This window comes from Oncorhynchus gorbuscha, linkage group LG04 (assembly GCF_021184085.1).
Source record: "Oncorhynchus gorbuscha isolate QuinsamMale2020 ecotype Even-year linkage group LG04, OgorEven_v1.0, whole genome shotgun sequence".
Lineage (NCBI taxonomy): Eukaryota > Metazoa > Chordata > Actinopteri > Salmoniformes > Salmonidae > Oncorhynchus > Oncorhynchus gorbuscha.
The window spans coordinates 64,815,976-64,843,919 of record NC_060176.1 but is presented as its reverse complement, the minus strand read 5'-3'; the positions used below and the strand labels follow the sequence as shown (position 1 = coordinate 64,843,919).

The 27,944-nt window shown below is 41.3% G+C and overlaps 1 protein-coding gene across 1 annotated transcript in view; it reads left to right on the top strand.

Moving 5' to 3' along the window:
* Positions 1–27,944, top strand: part of LOC124033382 (GDNF family receptor alpha-2-like) — a 78,323-nt gene that overhangs the window by 32,306 nt on the left and 18,073 nt on the right. The window contains exons 3-4 of the mRNA XM_046345409.1: positions 2,097–2,183; positions 9,417–9,780. Coding sequence (XP_046201365.1) covers positions 2,097–2,183; positions 9,417–9,780 — 451 coding nt within the window. The remainder of the gene's footprint in view (positions 1–2,096; positions 2,184–9,416; positions 9,781–27,944) is intronic.

Sequence of the window (27,944 nt, the reverse complement as noted above, 5' to 3'; positions counted from 1 at the left end):
ACATAGCCCTGGCAGTTCAGCGTTGGAGGCTGCCTGACCCAAACCACAGAACACCATGGCCAAATGTTCTTTCCAAAAGGAAATTATCTGACCGTGGTGAACGATCTGCTTTGCATATCACAAAATTAGCCAACTGTTCACACTATTGAAATCTTTAGGGTGTAAAATGTGTTATTGGTCAGACAGACCAATTAAGAGCCAAAAACTAAAGTTGACAACATCTGTAGAATTCAACCTTCACTGGTTTCTGTTATTAACATTTTAGGTACACTATACAGTAGATAATTGCTCATTGCCATAGCACAAAAAAACTGGTATTATCCTGTGCAGTGATTCTAAAACCATGACTCCTTGCCTTAGAAACATGTGAAGGTCAACAACTTTTTATATATTTTGAGATCATACTGTGTCTGCATGTGTGTATTCCTTTATTTAATGCACCTCTACACATACCCTGTAATTCATGTGCCACTATATTATGTGGGTGTGAGCATACTTTCATTTTCAGTGTTATCAAAAACTTTTTCATCATACTGTATATTATTATTTTATTTTAAAAATATATCCGGCTTCTTGTCACTTTCTCCTAATCCCTGCCTACATGAACATATCTACCTCAAATACTCCAGTATCCCTACACATTGTACATTTGGTACTGGCACTGACCCTACAGTGAATTCGGAAAGTATTCAGACCCCTTGACATTTTCCACATTTTGTTACATTACACCCTTATTCTAAAATGGATTCAATTGTTTTTTTACCTCATCAATCTACACACAATACCCCACGATGACAAAGCAAAAACAGGTTTTTAGAAATGTTTGCAAAAAAATGTGTATGTCACATTTACATAAGTGTTCAGATCCTTTACTCAATACTTTGTTTAAGCACCTTTGGCAGCGATTACAGCCTCAAGTCTTCTTGGGTATGATGCTACAAGCTTGGCACACCTGTATTTGGGGAGTTTCTCCCATTCTTCTCTGCAGATCCTCTCAAGCTCTGAAAGGTTGGATAGGGAACGTCGCTGCACAGCTATTTTCAGGTCTCTCCGGAGATGTTCGATTGGGTTCAAGTCCGGGCTCTGGCTGGGCCACTCAAGGACATTCAGAGACTTGTCCTGAAGCCACTCCTGCATTGTCTTGGCTGTGTGCTTAGGGTCGGAGGAACTCTAGAGCTCTGTCAGAATGACCATCGGGTTCTTGGTCACCTCCCTGACCTACGTCCTTCTCCCCTGATTACTAAGTTTGGCCGGGCTACCAGCTTTAGGAAGAGTGTTAGTGATTCCAAACTTCTTCCATTTAAGAATGATGGAGGCCACTGTATTCTTGGGGACCTTCAATGCTGCAGAAATATTTTGGTATCCTTCCCCAGATCTGTGCCTCGACACAAACCTGTCTGTGAGCTCTAAGGACAATTCCTTCGACCTCATGGCTTGGTTTTTGCTCTGACATGCACTGTCAACTGTGGGACCTTATATAGACAGGTGTCCAAATCATGTCCAATCAATTACATTTACCACAGGTGGACTCCAATCAAGTTGTAGAAACATCTCAAGGAGGGTCAATAGAAATAGGATGCACCTGAGCTCAATGTCGAGTCTCATACCAAAGGGTCTGAATACTTATGTAAATTAGGTTTATCTGTTTTTTATCTTTAATAAATTTGCAAACATTTCTAAAAATCATTTTTTGCTTCATCGTTAGGGGGTATTGTGTGTAGATTGAGGATTTTTTTCTTACATTTTAGAATAAGGCTGTAACGTAACAAAATGTAGAAAAGTGAAGGGGTCTCAATACTTTCCGAATGCACTCCGTTCATCTTTCCCTGATCCTGACTAGTCTCCCAGTCCCTGCTGCTGAAAAACATCCCCACAGCATGATGCTGCCACCACCATGCTTCACCGTAGGGATGGTATAAGCCAGGTCATGAGCAGTGGCTGGTTTCCTCTCTTATTTCTCCTTTTTTCATTTCTTATTTTTATTAGTTATAATATTTTATATTGAATACTCCACTGTTGGATAGGGCTTGCAAGTTAAGCAGTTCACTGTAGTTATGCATGTGACAAATTAAACTTGAACTTGACTGTTTTCCCAGGTCGAGAGTTTTATGAAACATCCCCTTATGAACCTGTGATGCCTGTTCGCCACCCTGATGCATTCCGTCTCGCTTCCATTATCTCAGGTAAGAGCGACCATTTTATGTAAAACTAAATGACTATGCCATATGAAAAGACTATAAAAATACAATGACATGTAATAAGTATAATTACAACACTTATAAAAATACAATGACATGTAATAAGTATAATTACAACACTTATAAAAATACAATGACATGTAATAAGTATAATTACAACACTAATACTCTTAAAGATACAAGATAGAACAGGAAGGATTTCTTATTTCATGGAAAAAAATGCTCATGGCTGAGGGAAGCGGTTTGCCCGTTTCTCTCCAATGAGGTAATTTATGGATAATATTTTTTGTCCATTTGGGCGACTCCTTTTGGCTCAACAGCCCCAAAGCCAAAAGTTCCATTCAGCCTCTTTAAGGCTTTTATTAAGTAAATATTATGGATTCCTCTTTATATTCCTTGGTTCTCCAAGGGGGGGGGGGGGTCTTGCTTACATAAACCCATGTATTTGCCTCCATATTCCCATCTATAGATTTTCCTTTCAGTTTGATTTCCTATTTGGTTTACTAATTACAAAGCAATTATTCAGCATGGGAACTATGGCTCACATTTAATTAACTGGTTGTTACTGAGAGGGCATTACTAATCAATGCAGATCTTATTATAAGACATGGCAACAAAAAAATGAAGGTTAGATTGGAGGATCGCAGGGCCATTGCCACAGCTATAGGAGATATAGGCTATAGTCACTTGAAAATCCAATCATTTTCTTTCATCCAGTTCCTACAGAAATTGCCGGAGGATGATCCAGCCTCATTTGCCAAAAGCAGTATACAGCAGAGATGCCACATTTGCTTTTCCTGGCCGATGCCTCATGCTTTGTTTCATATCTTGGAGGTACAAGAAAGACATGCTTTTTGCATAATCCCTTTAGCTTGAAGTCAGCAAATGACATGGTTGTTTGAAAATATACTGGTTTGATATATCAAAAAAGGAGAGCACCAGACAAAATATAAATTGGAAGTTGCTTTGAATACCTTGGCGTTTTAGATTGTTAAGAAGGCCATCTGCCTTTCTTTACTCTATAGTACTAAAATTGTTGGAGCTCAGGTAGCTTACGTCTTGGTTATTTTTCAGCTCATTTGAAACATGTTAAAATTTGTCTGAGACTCATTAATATGTCCATTTTTGTTAAAAATGTTTCCTACACTCTTTCAAAGGTGAAAAATCTGATTTGCTCTCCTAAATCCATTTAGCCCTAGGTTACTTATTATTTATCATTTCAGAGGACAGAATCATTGATTGTGGTAGTGAGAAAAGCCCACAGGCAAACATATAAGTAATTACACAGTTGTTCTCTGAAATACTTTTCCCTTTGATTTCAACTGCACAAAAGTGTGCTTAATCACTTATAAAACGGTAAACTGAACCGAAGCTCGGGGAATGTGATATCTTGCTGTGTTGATGAGGATGGCGAAAAACACTCTCCAGGAGGAAGGTTAGAAAATTGAAAAATAATCTCTACAACTTCAAGAGTTTATAGTGAGAGAGATAAGGGGGGGAAACATTGATGAGAAAAAAACCCACTCCACTGTATCTCCAAATGAACACAGGGCAAAGCAACAAAGCAACTGACAGAGAGGAGAATGCCAGCCTGCTTTACCAAGTCAACTCTCACAAGTCCACCATTTTCTTACTTCAAGTTGTACAAGAACATAGTCTTACTCTTGGGCATTGTGATGGATATTGGGTAGCACTCGTATCATTTTTCCACCTCAACCGGTTGGCCCCTAATCAAAGCCCAGATGAAAATGATTGTCGTATTACGAAATATCCCATAGCATACAAGTATATAATTGACTGTAATTTCTATTTTATTTTACACAAATTATTCTGTCCTTGTGACCCAATTTTGAGTTAATTCACTTATTATCTATGCAGATTCCAGGATTTTTTAAAAAGCAGCCCATACCGGCCCTCCAGAAGTTGAGTTTGACTCCCCTTAGTTAGACCTTCTTACTCAGCCTAATAATCCTCTCACCTCTCTGTTCCACATGCCCATCAACTAATTCAATTCAGAAACCTATTTCTACAGCTGGGGAAAAAGGATCAGCATGCAGCCCAATGCTAGACGTCCTCACCTTACCCTCATAACAATGACTGTGTTTCATTGTCAAAGACAATGTTGCCCTGATGTGTGCTAGAGTACTGTCGTTGTTCAGCTGATGTACTATGTGTAGTTATAATCCGTTTACATTTACAATTAGCTCACAGTTGCCTCTTTGTTTTCTCCATGGACACTTAATGAGTGTTGGGGGTCTAAGGGTAACGTATTAGTTGTTTGTGCAGTCAGCTTTATTCTAAGAAGGTGGTATTAAATAGAATACTGAATAATCCTCCAAACATGGGCCTGGCAACCCTCATTAGTCGGTTTTGTTGGTACAATTAGACATTCTACACTAATGTTTGGGGAATACGTGAATCGACTCACTTGCATATTTCTGCTGCAATGATATTTGTCTCCGGTTTTATGTGAATGATTGTCAAATTTGGAAAACATTTCTGAACTGGTAAAGCAGCCATTATCTTCTTAGAGCACATAATACATATTCTAAAACAGCTTTCCTACTGATACCATAGCAGATCCCAAACATGGGCAGCCAGGCTTTCTGTAGGCAAATGTAGTAGCGTGTAGTCAAGGCATTCCCTGGCCACTGGAAACCTTGCTGTGACACAAGCCTGAGCTAAAAAACCATTGAATCCTTTGACATGGAAATGCTTGACATGCTCCCAGGGGTATGGACTACAGACTTTCTAGCAAGCCCCTGCACACTCACCAAGGGCTATATTAAATCCAAACTTTGGCACCCATCCTAATTACAGTGAGCATACCTGAAGCCAAGAGCCCCACTCTAACCTGGACTGAACTCCTGCTCCCCGGAGTCCAGGATGATATATGAAATGCAGGTTTCAAATCATGGAGAGAGAGAGAGCAATTACTGTGGAAGGAAGATCCCCTTTCTTTGGAAAATGTGTAAATCCAGATCCCTTGACTGGGCTGTACTTACTGCACTGTGCTTTTCAGGAGATGGCCATCACATAGTTTTAATTTATGAGCACTGTGGACGAACGCCCTATTATAACCCTGTTTATAGCCCAGTCAAAGAGTGGGGATATCATAAAAGAAATTCAGTGTATTTTTTTGTGCGAGCCAAAAACCAATTAAAGTCACACATGTTGCTACATAGCGTGCACTGCATGATAAACATGCCTCTGACTTGCATGCAAAGATGCCTCAACAGAGCCACATTGTAACAGTCACCACCAACAAAGGTTTATTTCAATGCAGCAACATGCAGATAAACAGTTGTTGTCCCACAGTGAACATCTTCGATGAACTGGAATAATCAGGGCACAGCACTCTATTTCCAGGATGACTTAATACAGCAGAAGGCTCTGGGTATTGTGATGGTGAGGCCATTCCAAGAGGTTTCCCAAGACTGGCTGTATCTGCTATGTGCAGCAATGGGACGACACCGAAAGAGATATCCGAATTGTGTGTTCATTAGAGCTCGTGTGAAGGGCTGATCGTGATGATGATTGGCCGGGTTAATTGAAAACACTTGAGCAGGTATACGTAAGTGGTGGTCCAATCATTTGGCAGGAGACGGCACATTGTTCCCTTTGTCAGTGATGACCTGCTGTGATCAACAAGCCTTCCATTTTTGCAAGTTGCCCATCACCCTTCTTGCATTACTGAAAGGTGTATAGGCAAAACCTTTCATAATGCACTAGAAATTTTTTATTTTTCTGTAACAATATATCTTCCATCCAGCTACTCTCTCTGATTATATGTAGAGGGCCTTTGTGTCAGGATATCTCTCTGCTTTGAGTACCCAATTCAATCTCTTCTCCCCAATCAGAAAAAGTAAAACCTCACTGCTTGGTCAGATAAATAAATAAATATTTGTGCTTCTTCCTTCTCTTATTTAGTTTTTATCCTGGAACCCCTGTGCCCCACATTACAGGCTGCAGATGGCCAGAGGAGATTTAGGTGCTGCAATCCATCACTGTTATGTGTAGCGCCTTTGGACAGCACCCCCAAACCACCCCTCCAGCTGGACTGGCCTGGTTCTGGATCGCTTTGGCCAGGTTTGGCCCAGTTTGGCCTCATTCCCTGCTGCTAATATCAGCATTTCTTTGGAGTCCAATTTAGTATTAGTATTTTATTAGGATCCCTATTAGCTGTTGCCAAGGTAGCAGCTACTCTTCCTGGGGTCCAAACAGAGATAAAACATTATACAAAACATTGTGCATTATACAAATGTACATTGCTCCATTCATACATTTCAATACTACATTACATTACTAAGAATAATGTGTGGGTGTGTGTAGAGTGGGTGTTTTAGAGTGTGTGTGTTAGTGTGTGTGTGTGGGTGCATGCTTGTAGAGTGGGTGTTTTAGAGTGTGTGTGTTAGTGTGTGTCTCTCACAGTCTGCATTGTGCTGTGAGGTGTTGTTTTATCTGTTTTTTTAAATTCCGATTTTACTGCTAGCTTGAATTACCTGAGGTGGAAGACAGTTACATATAGTCATGGCTCTATATTACGGTGTGCTTCCTAGCCTCTGTTCTGGACTTGGGGACTGTGAAGAGACCTCTGGTGGCAAGTCTTGTGGGTTATGTATGTGTGTCTGAGCTGCGATTGAACAGACAGTTCGGTACGTCAATACCTCTTACAAAGACCTGCAGTGAAGCAGTCAATCTCTACTCTAGTTTGAGCCAGAATAAATTGATATGCATGTTGTTGATATTAGCCCTCCGTGCTCTGTTCTGGGCCAACTGTAATTTGCCTATGTCCTTTGTTGCAGCACTTGACCATATAAGTGGGCAGTAGTCCAGCCTATGGGACTTGTTTGGTTGATTGTGAGGTCAAGAAAGCAGAGCAGCACATTATCTTGGACAGATCTCTCCATATTTTAGCAACTGTTGAATAAATATGTTTTTGACAATGTCAGCTTACAATTGAGAGTTACACACCAAGCAGTTTATTCTCCTCAACTTGCTCAATCGGAACATTATACTTTACTAGATTTAGATGAGGTTTAGGGTTTAACTAATGATTTGTCCCAAATGCAATGCTTTTAGTTTTTTATTTATCACTTATTACTAATAATCCATTCTAAAACTGACAGTAGCTCTTTGTTAAGTGTTGCAGTGATTTCACTTGCTGTGTATGATGTAGATTCATGGGCGTACATAAAGATCATCACAGATCATCCCACAGCCCTTGACCTAGCATGTTCTCCTCCTGGAGGCAGCCTTGGTGAATGAGGGATAAAGACAAAGCAAACAAAGCAACAGAGGGTAGTGCGAATGGCCCAGTACATCACCGGGACCAAGCTTCCTGCCATCCAGGACCTCTATAACAGGCGGTGTCAGAGGAAGGCTCTAAAAATTGTCAAAGACTCCAGCCACCCAAGTCATAGACTGTTCTCTCTAGTGCCACACGGCAAGCGGTACCAGATCGCCAAGTCTAGGTCCAAGAGGCTTCGAAACAGCTTCTACCGCCAAGCCATAAAACTGCTGAAAATCTAGTCAAATGGCTAGCCTGACTATTTGTAGTGACCCCCCCCTCCCCCACTCACCCCTGTTGTCATCTATGCATAGTCACTTTAATAACTCTACCTACATGTACATACTACTTCCAATAACCGGTGCCCCCTTCACATTGACTCTGTATCGGTACCCCCATGTATATAGTCTCATATTGTTATTTCACTGCTGCTCTTTAATTGTTTCTTTTATATCTTATTCTTATCTGTATTTTTTTGAAACTGCATTGTTGGATAGGGGCTCGTAAGTAAGCATTTCACTGTAATGTCTACTACACCTGTTGTATTCTGCGCATGTGATTAATAAAATTTGATTTGATGTTATATGTTATATGTTATACTAATGAAATTGTGTTTCCATAGCTAGGGGTGACAACAACCTCTGCATAATCAAAATGGTTGCTTTGTGAGAAGGTGTTAAAGTTAGCCATTGTTATGTAAATTGTGGCTGGAATGTACCAGCGGCCTGGCGTTGGCCCCAGGTGAGAGCAGGTCCAGTGAGACACGGGTGCCAGCCTGCTTAGATGGAAACAGAAAAACCTGAGCCTTTTGGGTAAAACATGTGGTTTATCCTGGACAGAAATGCTCCGTGTTTGTGTGATGTCCATTCTGTGTATGGCATTTCTAGGATTGATCATCTGTGATTCACCACTTACAGACAGTACAGCTGCTCATGCAGTCCATCGGAAAGGTTTTTCCTCATTGCTGCGTGATAGACACAGAGTGAGATTGGTTCTGTTGAATAAGTGATGAATCTCCCTGGATGTCGCCAAGCCAGCGCACCCTCTGAAATACCATCATCTACAGGAAGAGGGAGGTTATGTTCTCTGATACAGTCTAAGTACAAGGGAAGCGGAATGTGAGTGAGCGTGATACTCTTTTATTAGTGATATCTCAAAAGCAGATGGGCATGTACCGCCACCACCAGTCCAAACTGCTCTCAGACTATGCACATTTATTGACTTCTGTTTTCTACAATATCTAGATGACATGGTGTGATCACAGTAAGTAAAGTAAATGGTTCATCTGCCACTTAAACTGTCCAATAGGCCACAATACTGCAGCACAGTGAGCCTTTCCCATGTCCTTGAGCTCCTGTGTTTAATATTCCATACTCACAAACCAATTATACATGTCAATAAGCAACAAGACATCTAATTCACATGTTGTAAACAGTATCAAGGTCTGTGTCATGGTGTTTAGTTACAGTGGTACATCATGTTCTTTCTTAATGGTGGGAAGAATCCAGGGAGACATGAAGCAATCACATGAGCAGAATCAACTTTATTCATTCACATTTCACTCAAGGCCTCTCCAAATCAATTATTCAGTAAGAATGGATATAGGCGAGCTATCCAAGTCTCAGATGGCTTGGTGTTGGCTTGGAAAAAATATATGATATTGAATTACCCCTAGCATAGGGAGAGCACTAAGACCATCATCATGAAGCCCACTTTCAGCACTCACAAACTTGACAACATAAATGGTCATAAGTAGACAGAGCACATCAATTTAACTTGTGTTATGTGTTATCATGATGGTGTCAAATAATTTTGTCACGAGCCAGTTAACAAATGCTATAGGTCAGACCCATAATAACAACACAGCTTTGCAATAGATGTTAAGTGCATATTATTTTTCCAATGTTCCCCTTCCCCCTTCTCTGCAGGGATGCACACTATCACCCCTAAAGCCAACACCTGCTCTGACCCCAGCAAGACGTGTAACCCGTGCCTGGACGCAGCGAAGGCCTGCAACCTCAACAACACCTGTAAGAAACAGCGCTCCACCTACATTGCCACTTGCAGCAAAGGGGAACCGTGTAACCGTAAGCGCTGCCACAAGGCCCTGAGGCAGTTCCTGGACCGTGTGCCCACCGACTACAGCCACCAGCTGCTCTTCTGCCCCTGCCAGGACTTGGGCTGTGCTGAACGGAGGAGGCAGACCATCGTGCCCTTCTGCTCCTTCGAGGATAAAGTCAAACCCTACTGCCTGGAGCTAAGGAAGAACTGCCGCCAAGACCCCCTCTGCAGGTAAGAGTTTTACGAGTGGGGATTTGTCTGTGTGTGTGTGTCCATACTTCCATATAAAAAAGTAGTGACTCAGAGGGTTGGATACTGTTGTAATCAAAATATATTAGTGTTTTATTTTTCATATATGTATTTTTTTACAAACATTAGAATTTTTCTTCCACTTTGACATTACAGAGTATTTTGTGTAGATTGTTGACAAAAAAAAGACAATTAAATACGTTTTAATCCCACCTTGTAACAAAACAAAACAAAACAACACAAAAAAATTCAAGGGGTGTGAATACTTTCTGAAGGCACTGTATCTTAAAGTGTAACATCAACAAATTTTAACACACTGGTACAACTTTGTTGTCCATAAAAACGAAAGGTTTATTTTTGTTCTTTAATTGCCAATCGTCCAGACACGACATGACACACAAGGCTGAAAGAAGCATAGGAGCAGCCGAAGAGCAGCGCCTCTGGAGCAGGTTAGGGGTTAAGTGACTTGTTCAAGGGTGCAGCCGTCAGCCTAGCTTTTTGAACGGGCAACCCTCTGGTTACTGGCCTGCCCCACAACAGTATAAACTAGCAGCGCACATGCCCCACCCACCGGAGGATCTGTCTTTTTCAGCCATCTATTTAATGTGTTTGAGGGGTGCAGCATCCACTTATCAAAAAATATGTTTTCATTGTCACACACCAAATAGGTGCAGGGAAATGTGTTGTTAGTCATAGTAATACAGCACCCCTGAAGCAAATAGGGTTAAGTGCATTCCTCACTGGCACATTGTCAGGTTTTTCACTTTGTCGATTCAGGTATTTGAACTAGTGACCTTTTGTTTGACAAGCCCAACGCTCTAACCACTAGGCTATCTGCTGCCCTACATGCATGTGTGCGTACGTGCCTCAGTGAGCGAGCTATTGGCCAAATGCAGGTATTGCTGAAATGAATTATCATACTCTTATACACCCTTATATATGGTAAATAGGAAAAGAAGATCAGATAAAGAATGTTGGACTGCAATCTCCTCCTGTGACATCCTAAAGTTTAGATTTCAGTGTTCAGCATCGCCTCAAGTTGATGTTGAGACTGGTGTTTTGTGGGTACTATTTAATGAAGCTGCCAGTTGAGGACTTGTGAGGCATCTGTTTCTAAAACCAGACACTCTAATGTACTTGTCCTCTTGCTCAGTTATGCACCGGGGCCTCCCACTCCTCTTTCTATTCTGGTTAGGGCCAGTTTGCGCTGTTCTGTGAAGGGTGTAGTACACAGCGGTGTACGAGATCTTCAGTTTCTTGGCGATTTCTTGCATGGAATAGCCTTCATTTCTGAGAGCAGAAATAGGCTGACGATTTTCAGAAGAAAGGTCTTTGTTTCTGGACATTTTGAGCCTGTAATCGAACCTACAAATGCTGATGCTCCAGATACTCAACTAGTCTAAAGAAGGACAGTTTTATTGCATCTTAGACATGCTGCAAGGAGGCATGAGGACTGCAAATGTGGCCAGGGCAATAAATTGCAATGTCTGTACGTGAGATGCCTAAGACAGCGCTACAGGGAGACAGGACGGAAACATGATCATCCTCACAGTGGCAGACCACGTGTAACAACACCTGCACAGGATCGGCACATCCGAACATCACACCTGCAGGACAGGTACAGGATGGCAACAACTGCCTGAGTTAATACCAGGAGCACACAATCCCTCCATCAGTGCTCAGACTGTCCGCAATAGGCAAGGAGAGGCTGGATTGAGGGCTTGTAGGCCTGTTGTAAGGCAGGTCTTCACCAGACATCACCGGCAACATGTCATCTATGGGCACAAACCCACCGTCGCTGGACAAGACAGGACTGACAAAAAGTGCTCTTCACTGACGAGTCGCGGTTTTCTCTCAACAGGGGTGATGGTCAGATTCGCGTTTATCGTTGAAGGAATGAGCGTTACACCGAGGCCTGTACTCTGGAGCGGGATCGATTTGGAGGTGGAGGGTCCGTCATGGTCTGGGACGGTGTGTCACAGCATCATCGGACTGGGCTTGTTGTCATTGCAGGCTATCTTAATGCTGTGTGTTACAGGGAAGACATCCTCCGCCCTCATGTTGTACCCTTCCTGCAGGCTCATCCTGACATGACCCTTGACAGAACTTGACAGAGCTCCTCTCCCCTCCAACTCTTCCCGGGGTCCTTAATGTACAAGAGAAAGTAGTGCACTATGGTTTTTCTTTTCCCAAATTATGTTCTCAGTTTTATTTTTCTTGGTTTGAAGTTTGTACAATTGTTCATAGAGAAACAACAAAATTGGATGTTCTGAGTCCATGTCAATGATTAAATCACATCAGAATACCTTATTTGGGGGGGTCTGGAAGAAAACAAACACATTTATTTTTCTTCGACATGGGTCCCATTATGCCAGGCGAAAACCAAAAACTGTATTCCACAATAATACCTCATAACAACAGTCAAGCATGGTGGTGTGATGGGTTGGGGCTGCTTTGCTGCCTCAGGACCTGGACAACTTGCCTTAATAGAAGGAACCATGAATTCTTCTCTGTATCAGAGAATTTTACAGGAGAATGTCAGGCCATCTGTCTGTGTGCTGAAGCTGGGTCATGCAGCAAGACAATGATCCAAAACACACAATCAAATCTACATGAAAATGGCAAAAAATTTACCAAATTTAAGTTTTGGAAGTCAAGATCTAATCGCAAATGAGATATTGTGGCAGGACTTGCAACGAGCAGTTCATGCTTGAAAATCCACACATTTTGCTGAGGTACAGCTGTTCTGCATGGAAGAGTCAGACAAAATTCCTCCCCAGCGACATGAGACACTGATCAACAACTACAGGAAGTGTTTGGTTTGAGTCATTGCAGCAAAATGTGGCAATTGCTTTTTCACACAGGGACATTGGGTGTTGTATAATTTTGTTAATGAAATAAATATGTAATTGTGTTATTTTTTCACTCAGGTACCCATTATCTAATATTAGGTTTTAGTTGAAAAGATCTGAACATTCAGTATAAAAAATATGCAAAAGTAGAGAACATTAGAAAGGGGGCAAATACTTTTTCACAGCACTTAATTAACTCATGAAACCACACAATCCTTGACCATATACAGTACCAGTCAATAGTTTGGACACACAAAGTGTTAAACAAATCCAAATATATTTTATATTTGAGATTCTTCAAAGAAGAATGACAGCTTTGCACACTCTTGCCATTCTTTCAACCACTTTCATGAGGTAGTCACCTGGAATTTATTTCAATTAACAATTATGCCTTGATATAAGTTAAATAGTGGAATTTCTTTGAGCCAATGAATTGTGTTGTGACAGGGTAGGGGTGGTATACAGAAGATAGCCCTATTTGGTAAGAGACCAAGTCCAAATTATGGCAAAAAAACAACTCAAATAAGCAAAGAGAAATGACAGCCCATCATTACTTTAAGACATGAAGATCAGTCAATCCAGAAAATGTCAAGAACTTTAAGTGTCTGGAGGAAACGGGTACAAAAGTATCGATATCCACAGTAAAACGAGTCCTATATCGACATATTCTAAAAAGGCCACTCAGCAAGGAAGATGTCACAAATTTGTGGGCAGAACTGAAAATTTGCGTGCGAGCAAGAAGGCCAGCTCTGTCAGGAGGAATGGGCCAAAATTCAACCAACTTATTTTGGGAGGCTTGTGGAAGTGTCAAACATTCCGGGTAGCCAGGTTAACAGTTTAAAGGCAATGCTACCAAATGCTAATTGAGTGTATGTAAACTTCTGACCCACTGGGAATGTGATGAAAGAAATAAAAGCCGAAATAAATAAATCTCTCTACTATTATTTTGACATTTCACATTCATAAAATAAAGTGGTGATCCTAACTGAACGAAGACGGGGAATTTTTACTAGGATTAAATGTCAGGAATAGTTTAAAACTGAGTTTAAATGTACACTGCTCAAAAAAATAAAGGGAACACTTAAACAACACAATGTAACTCCGAGTCAATCACACTTCTGTGAAATCAAACTGTCCACTTAACACTGATTGACAATACATTTCACATGCTGTTGTACAAATGGAATAAACAACAGGTGAAAATGATAGGCAATTAGCAAGACACCCCCAATAACGGAGTGGTTCTGCAGGTGGTGACCACAGACCACTTCTCAGTTCCTATGCTTCCTGGCTGATGTTTTGGTCACTTTTGAATGCTGGCGGTGCTTTCACTCTAGTGGTAGCATGAGACGGAGTCTACAACCCTCACAAGTGGCTCAGGTGGTGCAGCTCATCCAGGAAGGCACATCAATGCGAGCTGTGGCAAGAAGGTTTGCTGTGTCTGTCAGCGTAGTGTCCAGAGCATGGAGGCGCTACCAGGAGACAGGCCAGTACATCAGGAGACGTGGAGGAGGCCGTAGGAGGGCAACAACCCAGCAGCAGGACCGCTACCTCCGCCTTTGTGCAAGGAGGAGCAGGAGCAGCACTGCCAGAGCCCTGCAAAATTAACTCCAGCAGGCCACAAATGGGCATATGTCTGCTCAAATGGTTAGAAACAGACTCCATGAGGGTGGTATGAGGGTCCGACGTCCACAGGTGGGGGTTGTGCTTACAGCCCAACACCGTGCAGGAAGTTTGGCATTTGCCAGAGAACACCAAGATTGGCAAATTCGCCACTGGCGCCCTGTGCTCTTCACAGATGAAAGCCGGTTCACACTGAGCACATGTGACAGACGTGACAGTCTGGAGACGCCGTGGAGAACGTTCTGCTGCCTGCAACATCCTCCAGCATGACCGGTTTGGCGGTGGGTCAGTCATGGTGTGGGGTGGCATCCAAATGAGCACATCTAGGACATCATGTCTCGCTCCATCCACCAACGCCACGTTGCACCACAGACTGTCCAGGAGTAGGCGGATGCTTTAGTCCAGGTCTGGGAGGAGATCCCTCAGGAGACCATCCGCCAGCTCATCAGGAGCTTGCCCAGGCGTTGTAGGGAGGTCTTACAGGCATCTCATCTTGACTTGTTTTAAGGACATTACATCAAAGTTGGATCAGCCTGTAGTGTGGTTTTCCACTTTAATTTTGAGTGTGACTCCAAATCCAGACCTCCATGCCTTGATAAATTTGATTTCCATTGATAATTTTTGTGTGATTTTGTTGTCAGCACATTCAACTATGTAAAGAAAAAAGTATTTAATAAGAATATTTCATTCATTCAGATCTAGGATGTGTTATTTTAGTGTTCCCTTTATTTTTTTGAGCAGTGTATTTGGCTAAGGTGTATGTAAACTTCTGACTTCAACTGTATATAAAGCATAACAATCATACTTTACCAAACATAAGCTCTTTAATCCCAACCGTCAGCCACTCTCGGCCCATCCCACCTATCACCATAGACCACCCTCGTTTGGTTTCCATGTGCCATACATGGTTCAGTTGTATTGTGATGTTTTACATAATTTTCCAACTTTTCTGATCGTATAGTATCCACAGATTGTGAGCTAATGATGACAACCTTTCCTACTAGTATTTTTATATTATATATTGACTGACCTATGTCTTTCCAAATTGCCCAACACTGCTATTTGTAAAGTTAATTTTAAGTGCATGTTGTGTTTTTCTTTTTTAACCATTCCTGAACCTGTGACCAGAAACAAGCTACATAGGGGCAATACCAGAACAAATGATCTATTGATTCTGTCTCTTCGCAGCAAATTTTACAGAGCTGAGATAGTTGTATGCCCCATATATAGCATTCTGTTGATTGGAAAAATTGTATATAATAATTTAAACGGAATAACTCTAAGTGTTGAATCAAGTGTAGTTTTTTTGTACCAGTTCATTAACCAAGTGCCATGGAATTGGCATTTATCCCATTTATTTTGCAACTGTCTGCAACTGCAGCTGTCAACATTTTTGTCCTCAAATGAAACTGGTAAATTTTTATATTTAGGACAGTTCCATTCAGCCAATTTGTATCTTTAATACATTGCAGGTAAACAAGTTCAGAGCGCCTTACAACCTTCCCCTTTTCCACTTGCCTCCTCCATTTTTTTGGTAGTGCTGCAATCAGTTGGTTGTCAAGTTGGATTGAGCAGATATTCCCATATATTTTCAATAACTGCATATGTGACACAACTCCTCCATTTCTATTCATAATATCATTAACAAATATAATATAATTTTTTTAACACTTTTTCCATAAAGAATGTTTTTGTATTAATCAGTATATTTGAGTTTAACCGTAACATTAATTATAATATTTGTTCTATCTTTTCTGGAGGATTAAACTGAAATTGTAACCAGCTTGTATGGCTTGTAAGAAAGGGTGATCCTTTAAACAACATTCCATGCCTTCCTCCTGGCTACTCCAACTTCGGCCAACAGCTCTGCCCCCACCGCAGCTACTCGCCCAAGCCTCTCCAGGTTCTCCTTTACCCAAATCCAGATAGCAGATTTTCTGAAAGCGCTGCAAAACCTGGACCCGTACAAATCAGCTGGGCTTGACATTCTGGACCCTTTATTTCTGAAACTATCCGCCGCCATTGTCGCAACCCCTATTACCAGCCTGTTCAACCTCTCTTTCATATCATCTGAGATCCCCCAAGGATTGGAAAACTGCCGCAGTCTTCCCCCTCTTCAAAGGGAGGGAGACACCCTGGATCCAAACTGATACAGAGCTATATCCATCCTGCCCTGCCTATCTAAGGTCTTCGAAAGCCAAGTCAACAAACACGGTCACTGACCATCTCGAATCCCACCGTACCTTCTCCGTTGTGCAGTCTGGTTTCCGAGCCGGTCACGCGTGCACCTCAGCCACGCTCAAGGTACTAAACGGTATCATAACCGCCATCGATAAAAGACAGTACTGTGCAGCCGTCTTCATCGACCTTGCCAAGGCTTTCGACTCTGTAAATCACCATATTCTTATTGGCAGACTCAGTAGCCTCGGTTTTTCTGATGACTGCATTGCCTGGTTCACCAACTACTTTGCAGACAGAGTTCAGTGTGTCAAATCGGAGGGCATGCTGTCCGGTCCTCTGGCATTCTCTATGGGGGTGCCACAGGGTTCAATTCTCGGGCCGACTCTTTTCTCTGTATATATCAATGATGTTGCTCTTGCTGCGGGCGATTCCCTGATTCACCTCTACGCAGACGACACCATTCTGTATACTTCCGGCCCGTCCTTGGACACTGTGCTATCTAACCGCCAAACGAGCTTCAATGCCATACAACACTCCTTCCGTGGCCTCAAACTGCTCTTAAACGCTAGTAAAACCAAATGCATGCTTTTCAACCGTTCGCTGCCTGCACCCGCACGTCCGACTAGCATCACCACCCTGGATGGTTCTGACCTAGAATATGTGGACATCTATAAGTACCTAGTTGTCTGGCTAGACTGTAAACTCTCCTTCCAGACTCATATCAAACATCTCCAATCTAAAATCAAATCTAGAATCGGCTTTCTATTCCGCAACAAAGCCTCCTTCACTCACGCCGCCAAACTTACCCTAGTAAAACTGACTATCCTACCGATCCTCTACTTCGGTGATGTCATCTACAAAATAGCTTCCAATACTCTACTCAGCAAACTGGATGCAATTTATCACAGTGCCATCCGTTTTGTTACTAAAGCACCTTATACCACCCACCACTGCGAACTGTATGCTCTAGTCGGCTGGCCCTCGCTACATATTCGTCGCCAGTCCCACTGGCTCCAGGTCATCCATGCTAGGTAAAGCTCTGCCTTATCTCAGTTCACCGGTCACGATGGCAACACCCACCGTAGCACGCGCTCCAGCAGGTGTATCTCACTGATCATCCCTAAAGCCAACACCTCATTTGGCCGCCTTTTGTTCCAGTTCTCTGCTGCCTGTGACTGGAACAAATTGCAAAAATCGCTGAAGCTGGAGACTTTTATCTCCTTCACCAACTTCAAACATCTGCTATCTGAGCAGCTAACCGATCGCTGCAGTTGTACATAGTCTATCGATAAATAGCCCACCCAATTTGATCATTTATCACTCCAGTGTTAATCTGCAAAATTGTAATTATTCGCCTACCTCCTCATGCCTTTTGCACACAATGTATATAGACTCTCTTTTTTTTCTATTTTTTCTATTGTGTTATTGACTTGTTAATTGTTTACTCCATGTGTAACTCTGTGTTGTCTGTTCACACCGCTATGCTTTATCTTGGCCAGGTCGCAGTTGCAAATGAGAACTTGTCCTCAACTAGCCTACCTGGTTAAATAAAGGTGAAATAAAAAAATAAAAAAATAAACATTTTCAATTAGTCGGAAATGAGAAGTCATACAAAGTATGAGCCTTTCTTAATAATCTACCGCAGAATGGTTTTGGGTTCAAGTATAACTTATGTATGAGTGAAGATTTTAGTGAGAGGTTTAAAGCTTTAATATTTAATCGTTTTAGCCCCCCAAACTCATATTCATTATATAAAAAGGCACATTTATTTTTTTCTGGCTTTACACTCCAAATAAAATGAAATATGTTTTGCTAATATGATTTTTTTTTAAAGAGTCATCTGGAGTAGGCAGTGCCAGTAGTAAGTAAGTAAACTGTGACCAGACCAAAGAGTTAATTCATCAATGTGATTTTTCCATAGACATAGACATAGACATAGACATAGACATAGACATTTTAAATAGACATGTTTGCATAACCTCTCCATGGTTGCAGAATATTATCTATTTTTGCTAACTTTATATTGAAATTAATTGTGGTAAGTTTGTTCATATTTTTTGAGATGTGAATACCAAGTATGTCTACTTCACCATCCGCCCATTTTATTGGTAAACTACAAGGTAATGTAAACACTATTTTTTAAACAATACAATATGTAATATGGTACACTTGTCGTAATTAGGCAAGAAAAGTGATCAAGATCTTCAATGAGACTGTGTAGGGATCCAGATTGTGGATCCCTACACAAAAACTAGAGTCATCGGCATACATTGAAACTTTTGTTGTTGTTTTTACCCCCTTTTTCTCCCCAATTTCATGATAAACAATTGTTTTAATAGCTACTATCTTGTCTCATCGCTACAACTCCCGTATGGGCTCGGGAGAGACGAAGGTTGAAAGTCATGTATCCTCCCATACACAATCCAACCAAGCTGCACTGCTTCTTAACACAACGCGCATCCAACCCGGAAGCCAGCCACACCAATGTGTCAGAGGAAACACCGTGCAGCCTTGGTTAGCGCGCACTGCACCCGGCCCGCCACAGGAGTCGCTGGTGCGCAATGAGACAAGGATTTCCCTTCCAGCCAAACCATCCCTAACCTGGAAGACGGTAGGCCAATTGTGCATCGCCCCACGGACCTCCCGGTCGCGACAGAGCCTGGGTGCAAACCCAGAGTCTCTGGTGGTGCAGCTGGCGCTGCAGTACAGCGCCCTTAACCACTGCGCCACCCAGGAGGTGACACTTTTGTTTTATCCCCAGGATTTCTAACACCTTAATGTTCTTGTTGAATGTAATTTTAATAGCGAGCATTTCAATGGCCATAATAAATATATATGCAGACAACGGATAGCCTTGTTTTACTCCTCTTAAAAGCTCAATACTTTCTGAGAAGTAACCATTATTTACTATTTTACATCTGGGGTTGCTGTACATAACTTTAACCCATTGCATAAGAGATTCACCTAAATTAAAGTAATCCAGGCATTTATATATAAATTCCCGTTGTACTTTATCAAATGTCTTTTCTAAATTTCCAGATCTGGTATCTTCAGTGTTTCATAATGTTCAATTGTTTCAAGTAATTGTCGTATATTATCTCCAATATATTGTCCATGTGAAAAACCTGTCTGATCAGGATGAATAACATCTGGTAAAAACCTTTTTTTCATTCTATGTGCTATGAATTCTGCCAGGATTTTCGCATCAAAACATTGAAGTGTTAGAGGCCTCTAGTTTTTTAAATGGACTGAATATTTATGCTTACCGCTTGAGTCCTGTTTTGGTATTAATGAAATCAGACCTTCTTGTTGAGTACCTGAAAGTCTAGAATATTTGTGTTAGATTCATAGTTTGGCATGCTGTTTAACTCTTTAGTGTTCGTTCGCATGATGCCTCTGTGTTTAGCTCAAGTTTACTGTTTCAAACTATTCCTGCAGTGTCCAATTTTGAAATGTCACTTTACATTCATTCTACTTGAATAGAGGTTCCTGGCCTCCCAGGCTCAGTCGTAATAGAAAAAAACTCCCAATCCCTTTTCTTACAGTAAATCCATGCAGTGTGTTATTAGTGTGTGGAAGGTCCATCGTCTCTCCTCCAATTTATGATTGTCTTCATAATTGCTTTTCGTCAGCTTTGTGTAATCTATGGTCAGGTGAAGTTGCTCTGGGTGACCTTTTCACCCCACATGTGTCTGCTGTGCACTTCCTTATTGTGACGCGTATGAAATAGTCTGTTAGAGGTTATTATCTTCCCCTGTTGTACGCCCTATGGAGGTCAATAGTGCAATGTGTGGAAATAAGATAGGAGTGGGTCAGTGTGACCATAATAAGATACTGGACAAGGGCGCAATGCCCCTACTAAGAAAAATATGTCTGAAATGCAAGAGCATGACACTAAGATGCTCATTCAATTAGTCAGTCTTACTGAATATTCCCATTGTTTATTTCAACCTTGTGTCCATAAAAATTGACCACACAGTAAGGCATTCTGGTAGTGGCAGATCTGTCACCTCTATCTCTACCCACCTACCCATCTGTACTATGCCTGTGTTTTGATCCATCTAATTTGCACATGACCTGTTTGTGCTCGGTTTAGGATCTTAGACTCAAATTTTTCAAATCAGCTTTGATATCTGCTGACAATATTGGCTTCAGACTGCTGAAGGTACAAGGACCAAGGACAGGGATTGTTGCTGTTATTTTATTGTGTGACTTCCTGATGCTGTGAGATTCTCTCTGGTGTTTACAGAATACTGGAGCTCAGGGCCAGATCAGGGCCAGCTTAGATAAAGCATTGGGGAAGTAAATGGCTGCAGTATTGCCTTTAACATTGATGATGATTATGAGTGTATGATGCATGGAACTGTATGGTGTAAACATTTGAATGTGTGTATTATTATTTTAAATGTATGCACTTCTGTCCTTTGAGATGTTATTGTTTATTAATGTTCTGTATTATGTCATGTTTTATGTTTTGTGTAGACCCCAGGAAGAGTACCTGCTGCTTTAGCAATAGCTAATGGGGTTCCTAATAAAATAGTACTAATAAATTAAATAAAGAAAATAGTGGCTAATAAAATAGTAGCTAATGGGGTTCCTAATAAAAATAGATAATATGCCTTAATCTGCAAGTAAAGAGTTGTAAACAGTTGTAAAGCAGCCCTGCCTTCGCACTTGTCCTAGCCTCTTTACATCATTGAATATCTCAGGCCCTCTTCACTGTGAACAAGAACTAGGTATTGGCTGTTTCCTGCCTCCCCATACCAAGGATGGGTGGATACAGGATGGAAGAAGTGTATCATTGAACTACAGGCTTCCAAGAGTGCTGCCTGATTCCAAACAGGCCGATACATGAGCAGCCCCATTTCATCTGAAAGTTGACGGGTGGGGATAGAGAAATAATCCTGCTGTAGCTACGGCAGGAGAGGCCAGTGGTTTGGCCACAGTGGTATAGATCTCCAGCCATGTCTTCAGAGGCTAATCTGGAGGCGAAAGAAATGCACACATGTGTAGGTGAGGTGCTGGCTAGAGGAGTAGAACACTTGAAAAAGAAAAGGAGAGCCACACTCTAGGAGCTCAGATGCAATAATTGTCTAACCTGTCTTCAGAGGCCAACAGACATCCAGTACCAGCATAGTCGGATCTTTGGGGGAGCTACGTAGAGCTGAAGAGCTTTGTACAAGAACTAGGCATTGACTGTTTCCTGCTCTCACACCTGACTTTAGTTCCGTTGCGGATGTTTTTTCATCAGTCTGCACAAACAGAGCATTCCTCCTGTGTTGCCTCGGCCTTGCTGATGGATACAGTGTTTACTCTGCCGTGTCTGCTGAGTGACGATAGTTATATTTGGATGTGCGCTGTGTACACTAGGTCCAGAACAGTAGGCCCTGCAGAGCTCAGTGAGTCTTGTATGTACACTATTGATTGGCCAAACAATCAATGCAACACTTCTATATTTGATTTATTTCCTCTGTTCCTCTTGCTTTACTGTGTGGTCTTTGATTGAGTTATTTGGCCAATAGGTTTCAAAGCAGGGAGCTGAGAGATTATCGATCACTGAACAGTTAGCCTGACCCAGATACTGTACATCTCGGGACTTTGCTTACAATACATCAGGCCCCCACCCCACCTCAACATCCAACTGAAAAGGCCAGCTCTACTTTATAGGACAACAGAGGTTTCCACTGAGGGGGGAATCAAAACCAGGAAAGTGATTGGCCCAGATGGCATTTCAGAAGACTGTTCAGGACACAGGCAGCATTTTTCTTAGTTCTCCACTAGCCTTAAAGGACTTTTGCTTGGACACATTTCTATCTTTGCCTTACCTAAAATGAGACAAGTGACGAAAGCAATCAAAGTACACCTACTTGTAATACTGTAAATGTTGGCTTGCACAAGCACGGCAAACAAATTACTCATATACAGCAGTACACTGCTTTAATCAGATCTCTGCAAAAGCTAGGACGTGCTCTGCTTGTTGGCTGTACATAAGAGCAGGAATTGGAGAGAGGGCAGGAGAGAGCTGTGCAGATCATTTCAATACATGGATTACCGTATTCCCAGTTAGTGTACTGTAATCGCTGAGGGAACGGATAGAGGAAGCTACAATCATTACAGGCCAAGCCACCCCCACAGTCTCATCGTCATGGTAGAAATGTTATATAATATTTATGCTTCCAAAACTTATCATGTAAATAGTACACGTGGGGAATAAGGTGATTAAGCCTGACTCAAAGTACCTCTCCTATAAGGGCCAAATTCTGAATTTGAAATTTACACCTTTCTTAAGCACGACTCTTACCTCATGCAGGTGTGTAACGTGCTTTGCAGGCGTGGTTCCCTTGCGTGCTCTGAATAAATGTAATTCAACTGTTGAAAACCCTCCCAATTGCTGGCCAACAGATTTTCTTGTGGAGTTTTCATTCAGTAGGGTTTTCAGTACATTTTATCTTAAGTCATTCCTTTAAATACAGTGTACCTTTTTAGTTGGAATTTTGGCAAGACTCACTAGAATATATATATATATATATATATATATATATATATATATATATATATATATATATATATATATATATATATATATATATATATATTACCTTTATTTAACTAGGCAAGTCCGTTAAGAACAAATTCTTATTTTCAATGAAGGCCTAGGAACAATGGGTTAACTGCCTGTTCATTGGCAGAACGACAGATTTGTACCTTGTCGACTCGGGGGTTTGAACTTGCAACCTTCCACTAGGCTACCCTGCCGCGAGAGAACGGGTTCAGAATATTAGGGCTCAATGAAAGAAATACATCTCAATATATGCTCATTCGTCTCCGTTTCACCACCAATTGGTAGATTAATAAATACTCTGATTTTGTAGATGATTTAGGGTTAGGAAAGTATTTATGAATCATTAAAAAAACAGGTTTGAAACCTTTATCCATGAAAGAATGAAAACGGTGGTTTGATTCATTCTGAATATTTCAACATTCAGTTCTTTAACCCATGCTAATGTTGGAAAATTAATGTAGATATAATAGTGTACAATAGTTGGCTATATCCTCCTCTATTGCCTGCACTAACCATGGAGCTGTGATGACACAGCCAAGTATTGTACCATTAGTCGGGTTCAAACTCTTATGGCTTGGTCTGCGCTCCACTCCAGAACAATTTCATTAGACGGTCTCTTTTCTATATTATCAATTGTTACTAATGATCCTCCGCAACAAACACACGGCTGTGACGGCGTTTATAAAGAAGGCAAATGAAGGTAAACGAAACAATGGAATTAAAATTTAGGCTTTACCAACTGAAGGGGACTAACAGTAAATTGACAGTTGAATATGTGTGGTTATTAGCCCTACTGACGGTCAAATGAAAGGGGCTAATATTTATCATGATAGAAATATGAAATAGAGAAAGTCGAGGTAGACATTCGAGAGTGCCCATACCTGCAAGTTAAAAGGCTGTACAATTGAAATTCTGTATAATGGCACAGCTTTTCATAAACTTTACTGCGGGAAAGTTGATATGTTGATATGCTTCAGTTTTCTGCCATATGACTGGTTTTACATTTGTCTCCAGCGATTATAAGGAAAAATATATCTAAAACAAGTATAATTTGTATTTACAATTACCTTTATCCAAACGGATTACTCATTTACCTACAGTGCCTTGCGAAAGTATTCGGCCCCCTTGAACTTTGCGACCTTTTGTCACATTTCAGGCTTCAAACATAAAGTTATAAAACTGTATTTTTTTGTGAAGAATAAACAACAAGTGGGACACAATCATGAAGTGGAACGACATTTATTGGATATTTCAAACTTTTTTAACAAATCAAAAACTGAAAAATTGGGGGTGCAAAATTATTCAGCCCCCTTAAGTTAATACTTTGTAGCACCACCTTTTGCTGCGATTACAGCTGTAAGTCGCTTGGGGTATGCCTCTATCAGTTTTGCACATCGAGAGACTGAAATTTTTTCCCATTCCTCCTTGCAAAACAGCTCGAGCTCAGTGAGGTTGGATGGAGAGCATTTGTGAACAGCAGTTTTCAGTTCTTTCCACAGATTCTCGATTGGATTCAGGTCTGGACTTTGACTTGGCCATTCTAACACCTGGATATGTTTATTTTTGAACCATTCCATCGTAGATTTTTCTTTATGTTTTGGATCATTGTCTTGTTGGAAGACAAATCTCCGTCCCAGTCTCAGGTCTTTTGCAGACTCCATCAGGTTTTCTTCCAGAATGGTCCTGTATTTGGCTCCATTCATCTTCCCATCAATTTTAACCATCTTCCCTGTCCCTGCTGAAGAAAAGCAGGCCCAAACCATGATGCTGCCACCACCATGTTTGACAGTGGGTATGGTGTGTTCAGGGTGATGAGCTGTGTTGCTTTTACGCCAAACATAACGTTTTGCATTGTTGCCAAAAAAGTTCAATTTTGGTTTCATCTGACCAGAGCACCTTCTTCCACATGTTTGGTGTGTCTCCCAGGTGGCTTGTGGCAAACTTTAAACAACACTTTTTATGGATATCTTTAAGAAATGGCTTTCTTCTTGCCACTCTTCCATAAAGGCCAGATTTGTGCAATATACGACTGATTGTTGTCCTATGGACAGAGTCTCCCACCTCAGCTGTAGATCTCTGCAGTTCATCCAGAGTGATAATGGGCCTCTTGGCTGCATCTCTGATCAGTCTTCTCCTTGTATGAGCTGAAAGGTTAGAGGGACGGCCAGGTCTTGGTAGATTTGCAGTGGTCTGATACTCCTTCCATTTCAATATTATCGCTTGCACAGTGCTCCTTGGGATGTCTAAAGCTTGGGAAATCTTTTTGTATCCAAATCCGGCTTTAAACTTCTTCACATCTGTTTGGACTTAAATCACTCTCTGCTTTTTAGATCCTCTTTCACCTGCATCCCCGTTCCTGCTCGAGCTGTCTCTCGCCATTCTGGCCGCTAGGTTTCCGACAGTATCTCGGACCTGCCTGGTGTGTTCCTTGTTCTTCATTATGCTCTCTGCACTTTTAACGGACCTCTGAGACTATCACAGTGCAGGTGCATTTATACAGAGACTTGATTACACACAGGTGGATTGTATTTATCATCATTAGTCATTTAGGTCAACATTGGATCATTCAGAGATCCTCACTGAACTTCTGGAGAGAGTTTGCTGCACTGAAAGTAAAGGGGCTGAATAATTTTGCACGCCCAATTCTTCAGTTTTTGATTTGTTAAAAAAGTTTGAAATATCCAATAAATGTCGTTCCACTTCATGATTGTGTCCCACTTGTTGTTGATTCTTCACAAAAATACAGTTTTATATATTTATGTTTGAAGCCTGAAATGTGGCAAAAGGTCGCAAAGTTCAAGGGGGCCGAATACTTTCGCAGGGCACTGTAGCTCTTATCAATAGCTGTTATAAGTTGTAAATTACAGTGCCCGGAGAATGCTGTTATTTCTATCAGAAAAAAAGAAAGTAGATGCTTTTTCCACTTGGAACCGGTACTGTAGGTTCACTAGACCTTATTCATGGTTTCCTTACACATGAAAGTGGTTGAATTATTAGGGAATGAAGTCAAGGTCAGAATACGGGGTATCTGTAAACACACATCCGCCATACCTTCTGTCAGAATCTCCCGAGGAGAGGTGGGTGTGGTGTCAGACGCAGGAGAGCAAGAATTCCAAGAAGGGCGTTTTATTTACTGGTCCGCCAACACAACAGATACAGGACCACAAAAGGAGCCACAAGAAAACCGCAACGCGGTCCAGTAAAGAACAGAGGAGAAACACTCCTCTACTAAACTAACGTGCGGGAAAAACAGTCCCGAAAATAAACCTGCTTAACAGTAAAAGAAACGCAACCCAAACCAACGACAGTAACACAAACAATCCCGCACAAAACCTAGCGGGTAGAGCGAGATGAAATACCCCACTGATTAGCCAAACTAGACACAGGTGAACACAAGACAGACAGTGGCAGCTAATAAGCCCGCGACGACGACCTCCGAGTGCCGCCCGAACAGGGAGAGGAGCCACCTTCGTTGGAAGTTGTGACACCTTCATTTATTCAATCTCCACCCAAAAGGAATAGCAGATGAATAGCATACTATTCTCATGCTTAAGTTCAAGGTCAGAATACGCATAGAGAGAAAAGTGCATAAAAAGTGAATTCCATTCCATTTACGTGCTCATAACTCGGGTCGGAATCGGGCCCTAACTGAGGAATGTTGTTAAAGTGTTGGATAATTATTTAATTATTCATAATCATTATTCTGTGTAACTCCCTTTTGTATTTCAGGGACAGTTCATATATTAATAGATTTGTTTACCCAAGTTTAAGTGTTTTGTTTACCTTGTTTGGAGACTATTAGTGCCAATAACCTTGAGTAATCTACTTACCCTCACCAAATAGCTTAGCCGTTGCTGCGTTTTGTGACAGTTAATTTAGCATTCATTCATGACATCACAATATATGGGGGTTGCAGGATGTCAGTAACGAACAGAGGGAGAAGGAAAACAAAGGTTGAACAGCCTGTGATTTCCTGGTCACCACAAAACAAATGTTTCATCAGACTTGAAGAAGAGCACCAAATTCAAAAGGATTAATCAAATCAAATCAAATCAAATGGTTAGCCTCATTACTTTGATTTCTCTGCAAGCAGTACTTATAGTGCACAGGCAACTTAAGTGAACTGCAGCAACACAGCAGTGCCTTTGACTGAAAGCCACATGCCCAAATGCCCTTTTAGGCTTGAGAACTTGTCCCAATGAATGTGTAGTCAAATAGCCTTGTGTTTCCAAATAAATGGACCCTCTTGATGTTCCATCAAAGGACAGTTGCCCGAAGGTGAAACTGTCCCCTGACACTGATTAAATAGAGAAGGCCAGGGACAACAGCAACCAGCTAAAAGGCAATGCAAGAATGGCTTGTAACAACAGGACTTTGAGACGATGACATATATTTTTGAAGAAGCTTATTTTACTGAGAAGAAAATGGACAGTTATGATATGGTTGAAATGCTTTAATTTTGTACTTTTCTATCATTGTAGATGTGCATGCTTCATCCTTTTGTAGGTTGAATAGTCCTTATGCAGTACACCAGATAAAGAAAACTTGGAATGGAGAACAACCCATCTATTGTCAGCTTCTATTATTTCAATCAGCATTTAACACCGATGAATTGACAAAAGACCAATGACCTTTGCCATTGATAAAGTTTAGGTCAAATTGCCTAACTGTGAGTTTGCACAAAGGCACAGAGCAAGTTTATCACCCTGTTTCTATGACTCAGCAAAGAGACATCTGCAATCATGTGCCCATTCAATGTCAAATTGTTTGATTTATCGTCGCTAGACCTAAATGAAGGCTAGAGCCAGGATGGGAGAGTTATCTATGAGCAATACACCTAAAATGAGTGTTATATCAAGGTATGTAAAATGATAATGGTAGTTCTTATCCAGGAAATCAAAAATTATATGTCCAATATCACTGAAATG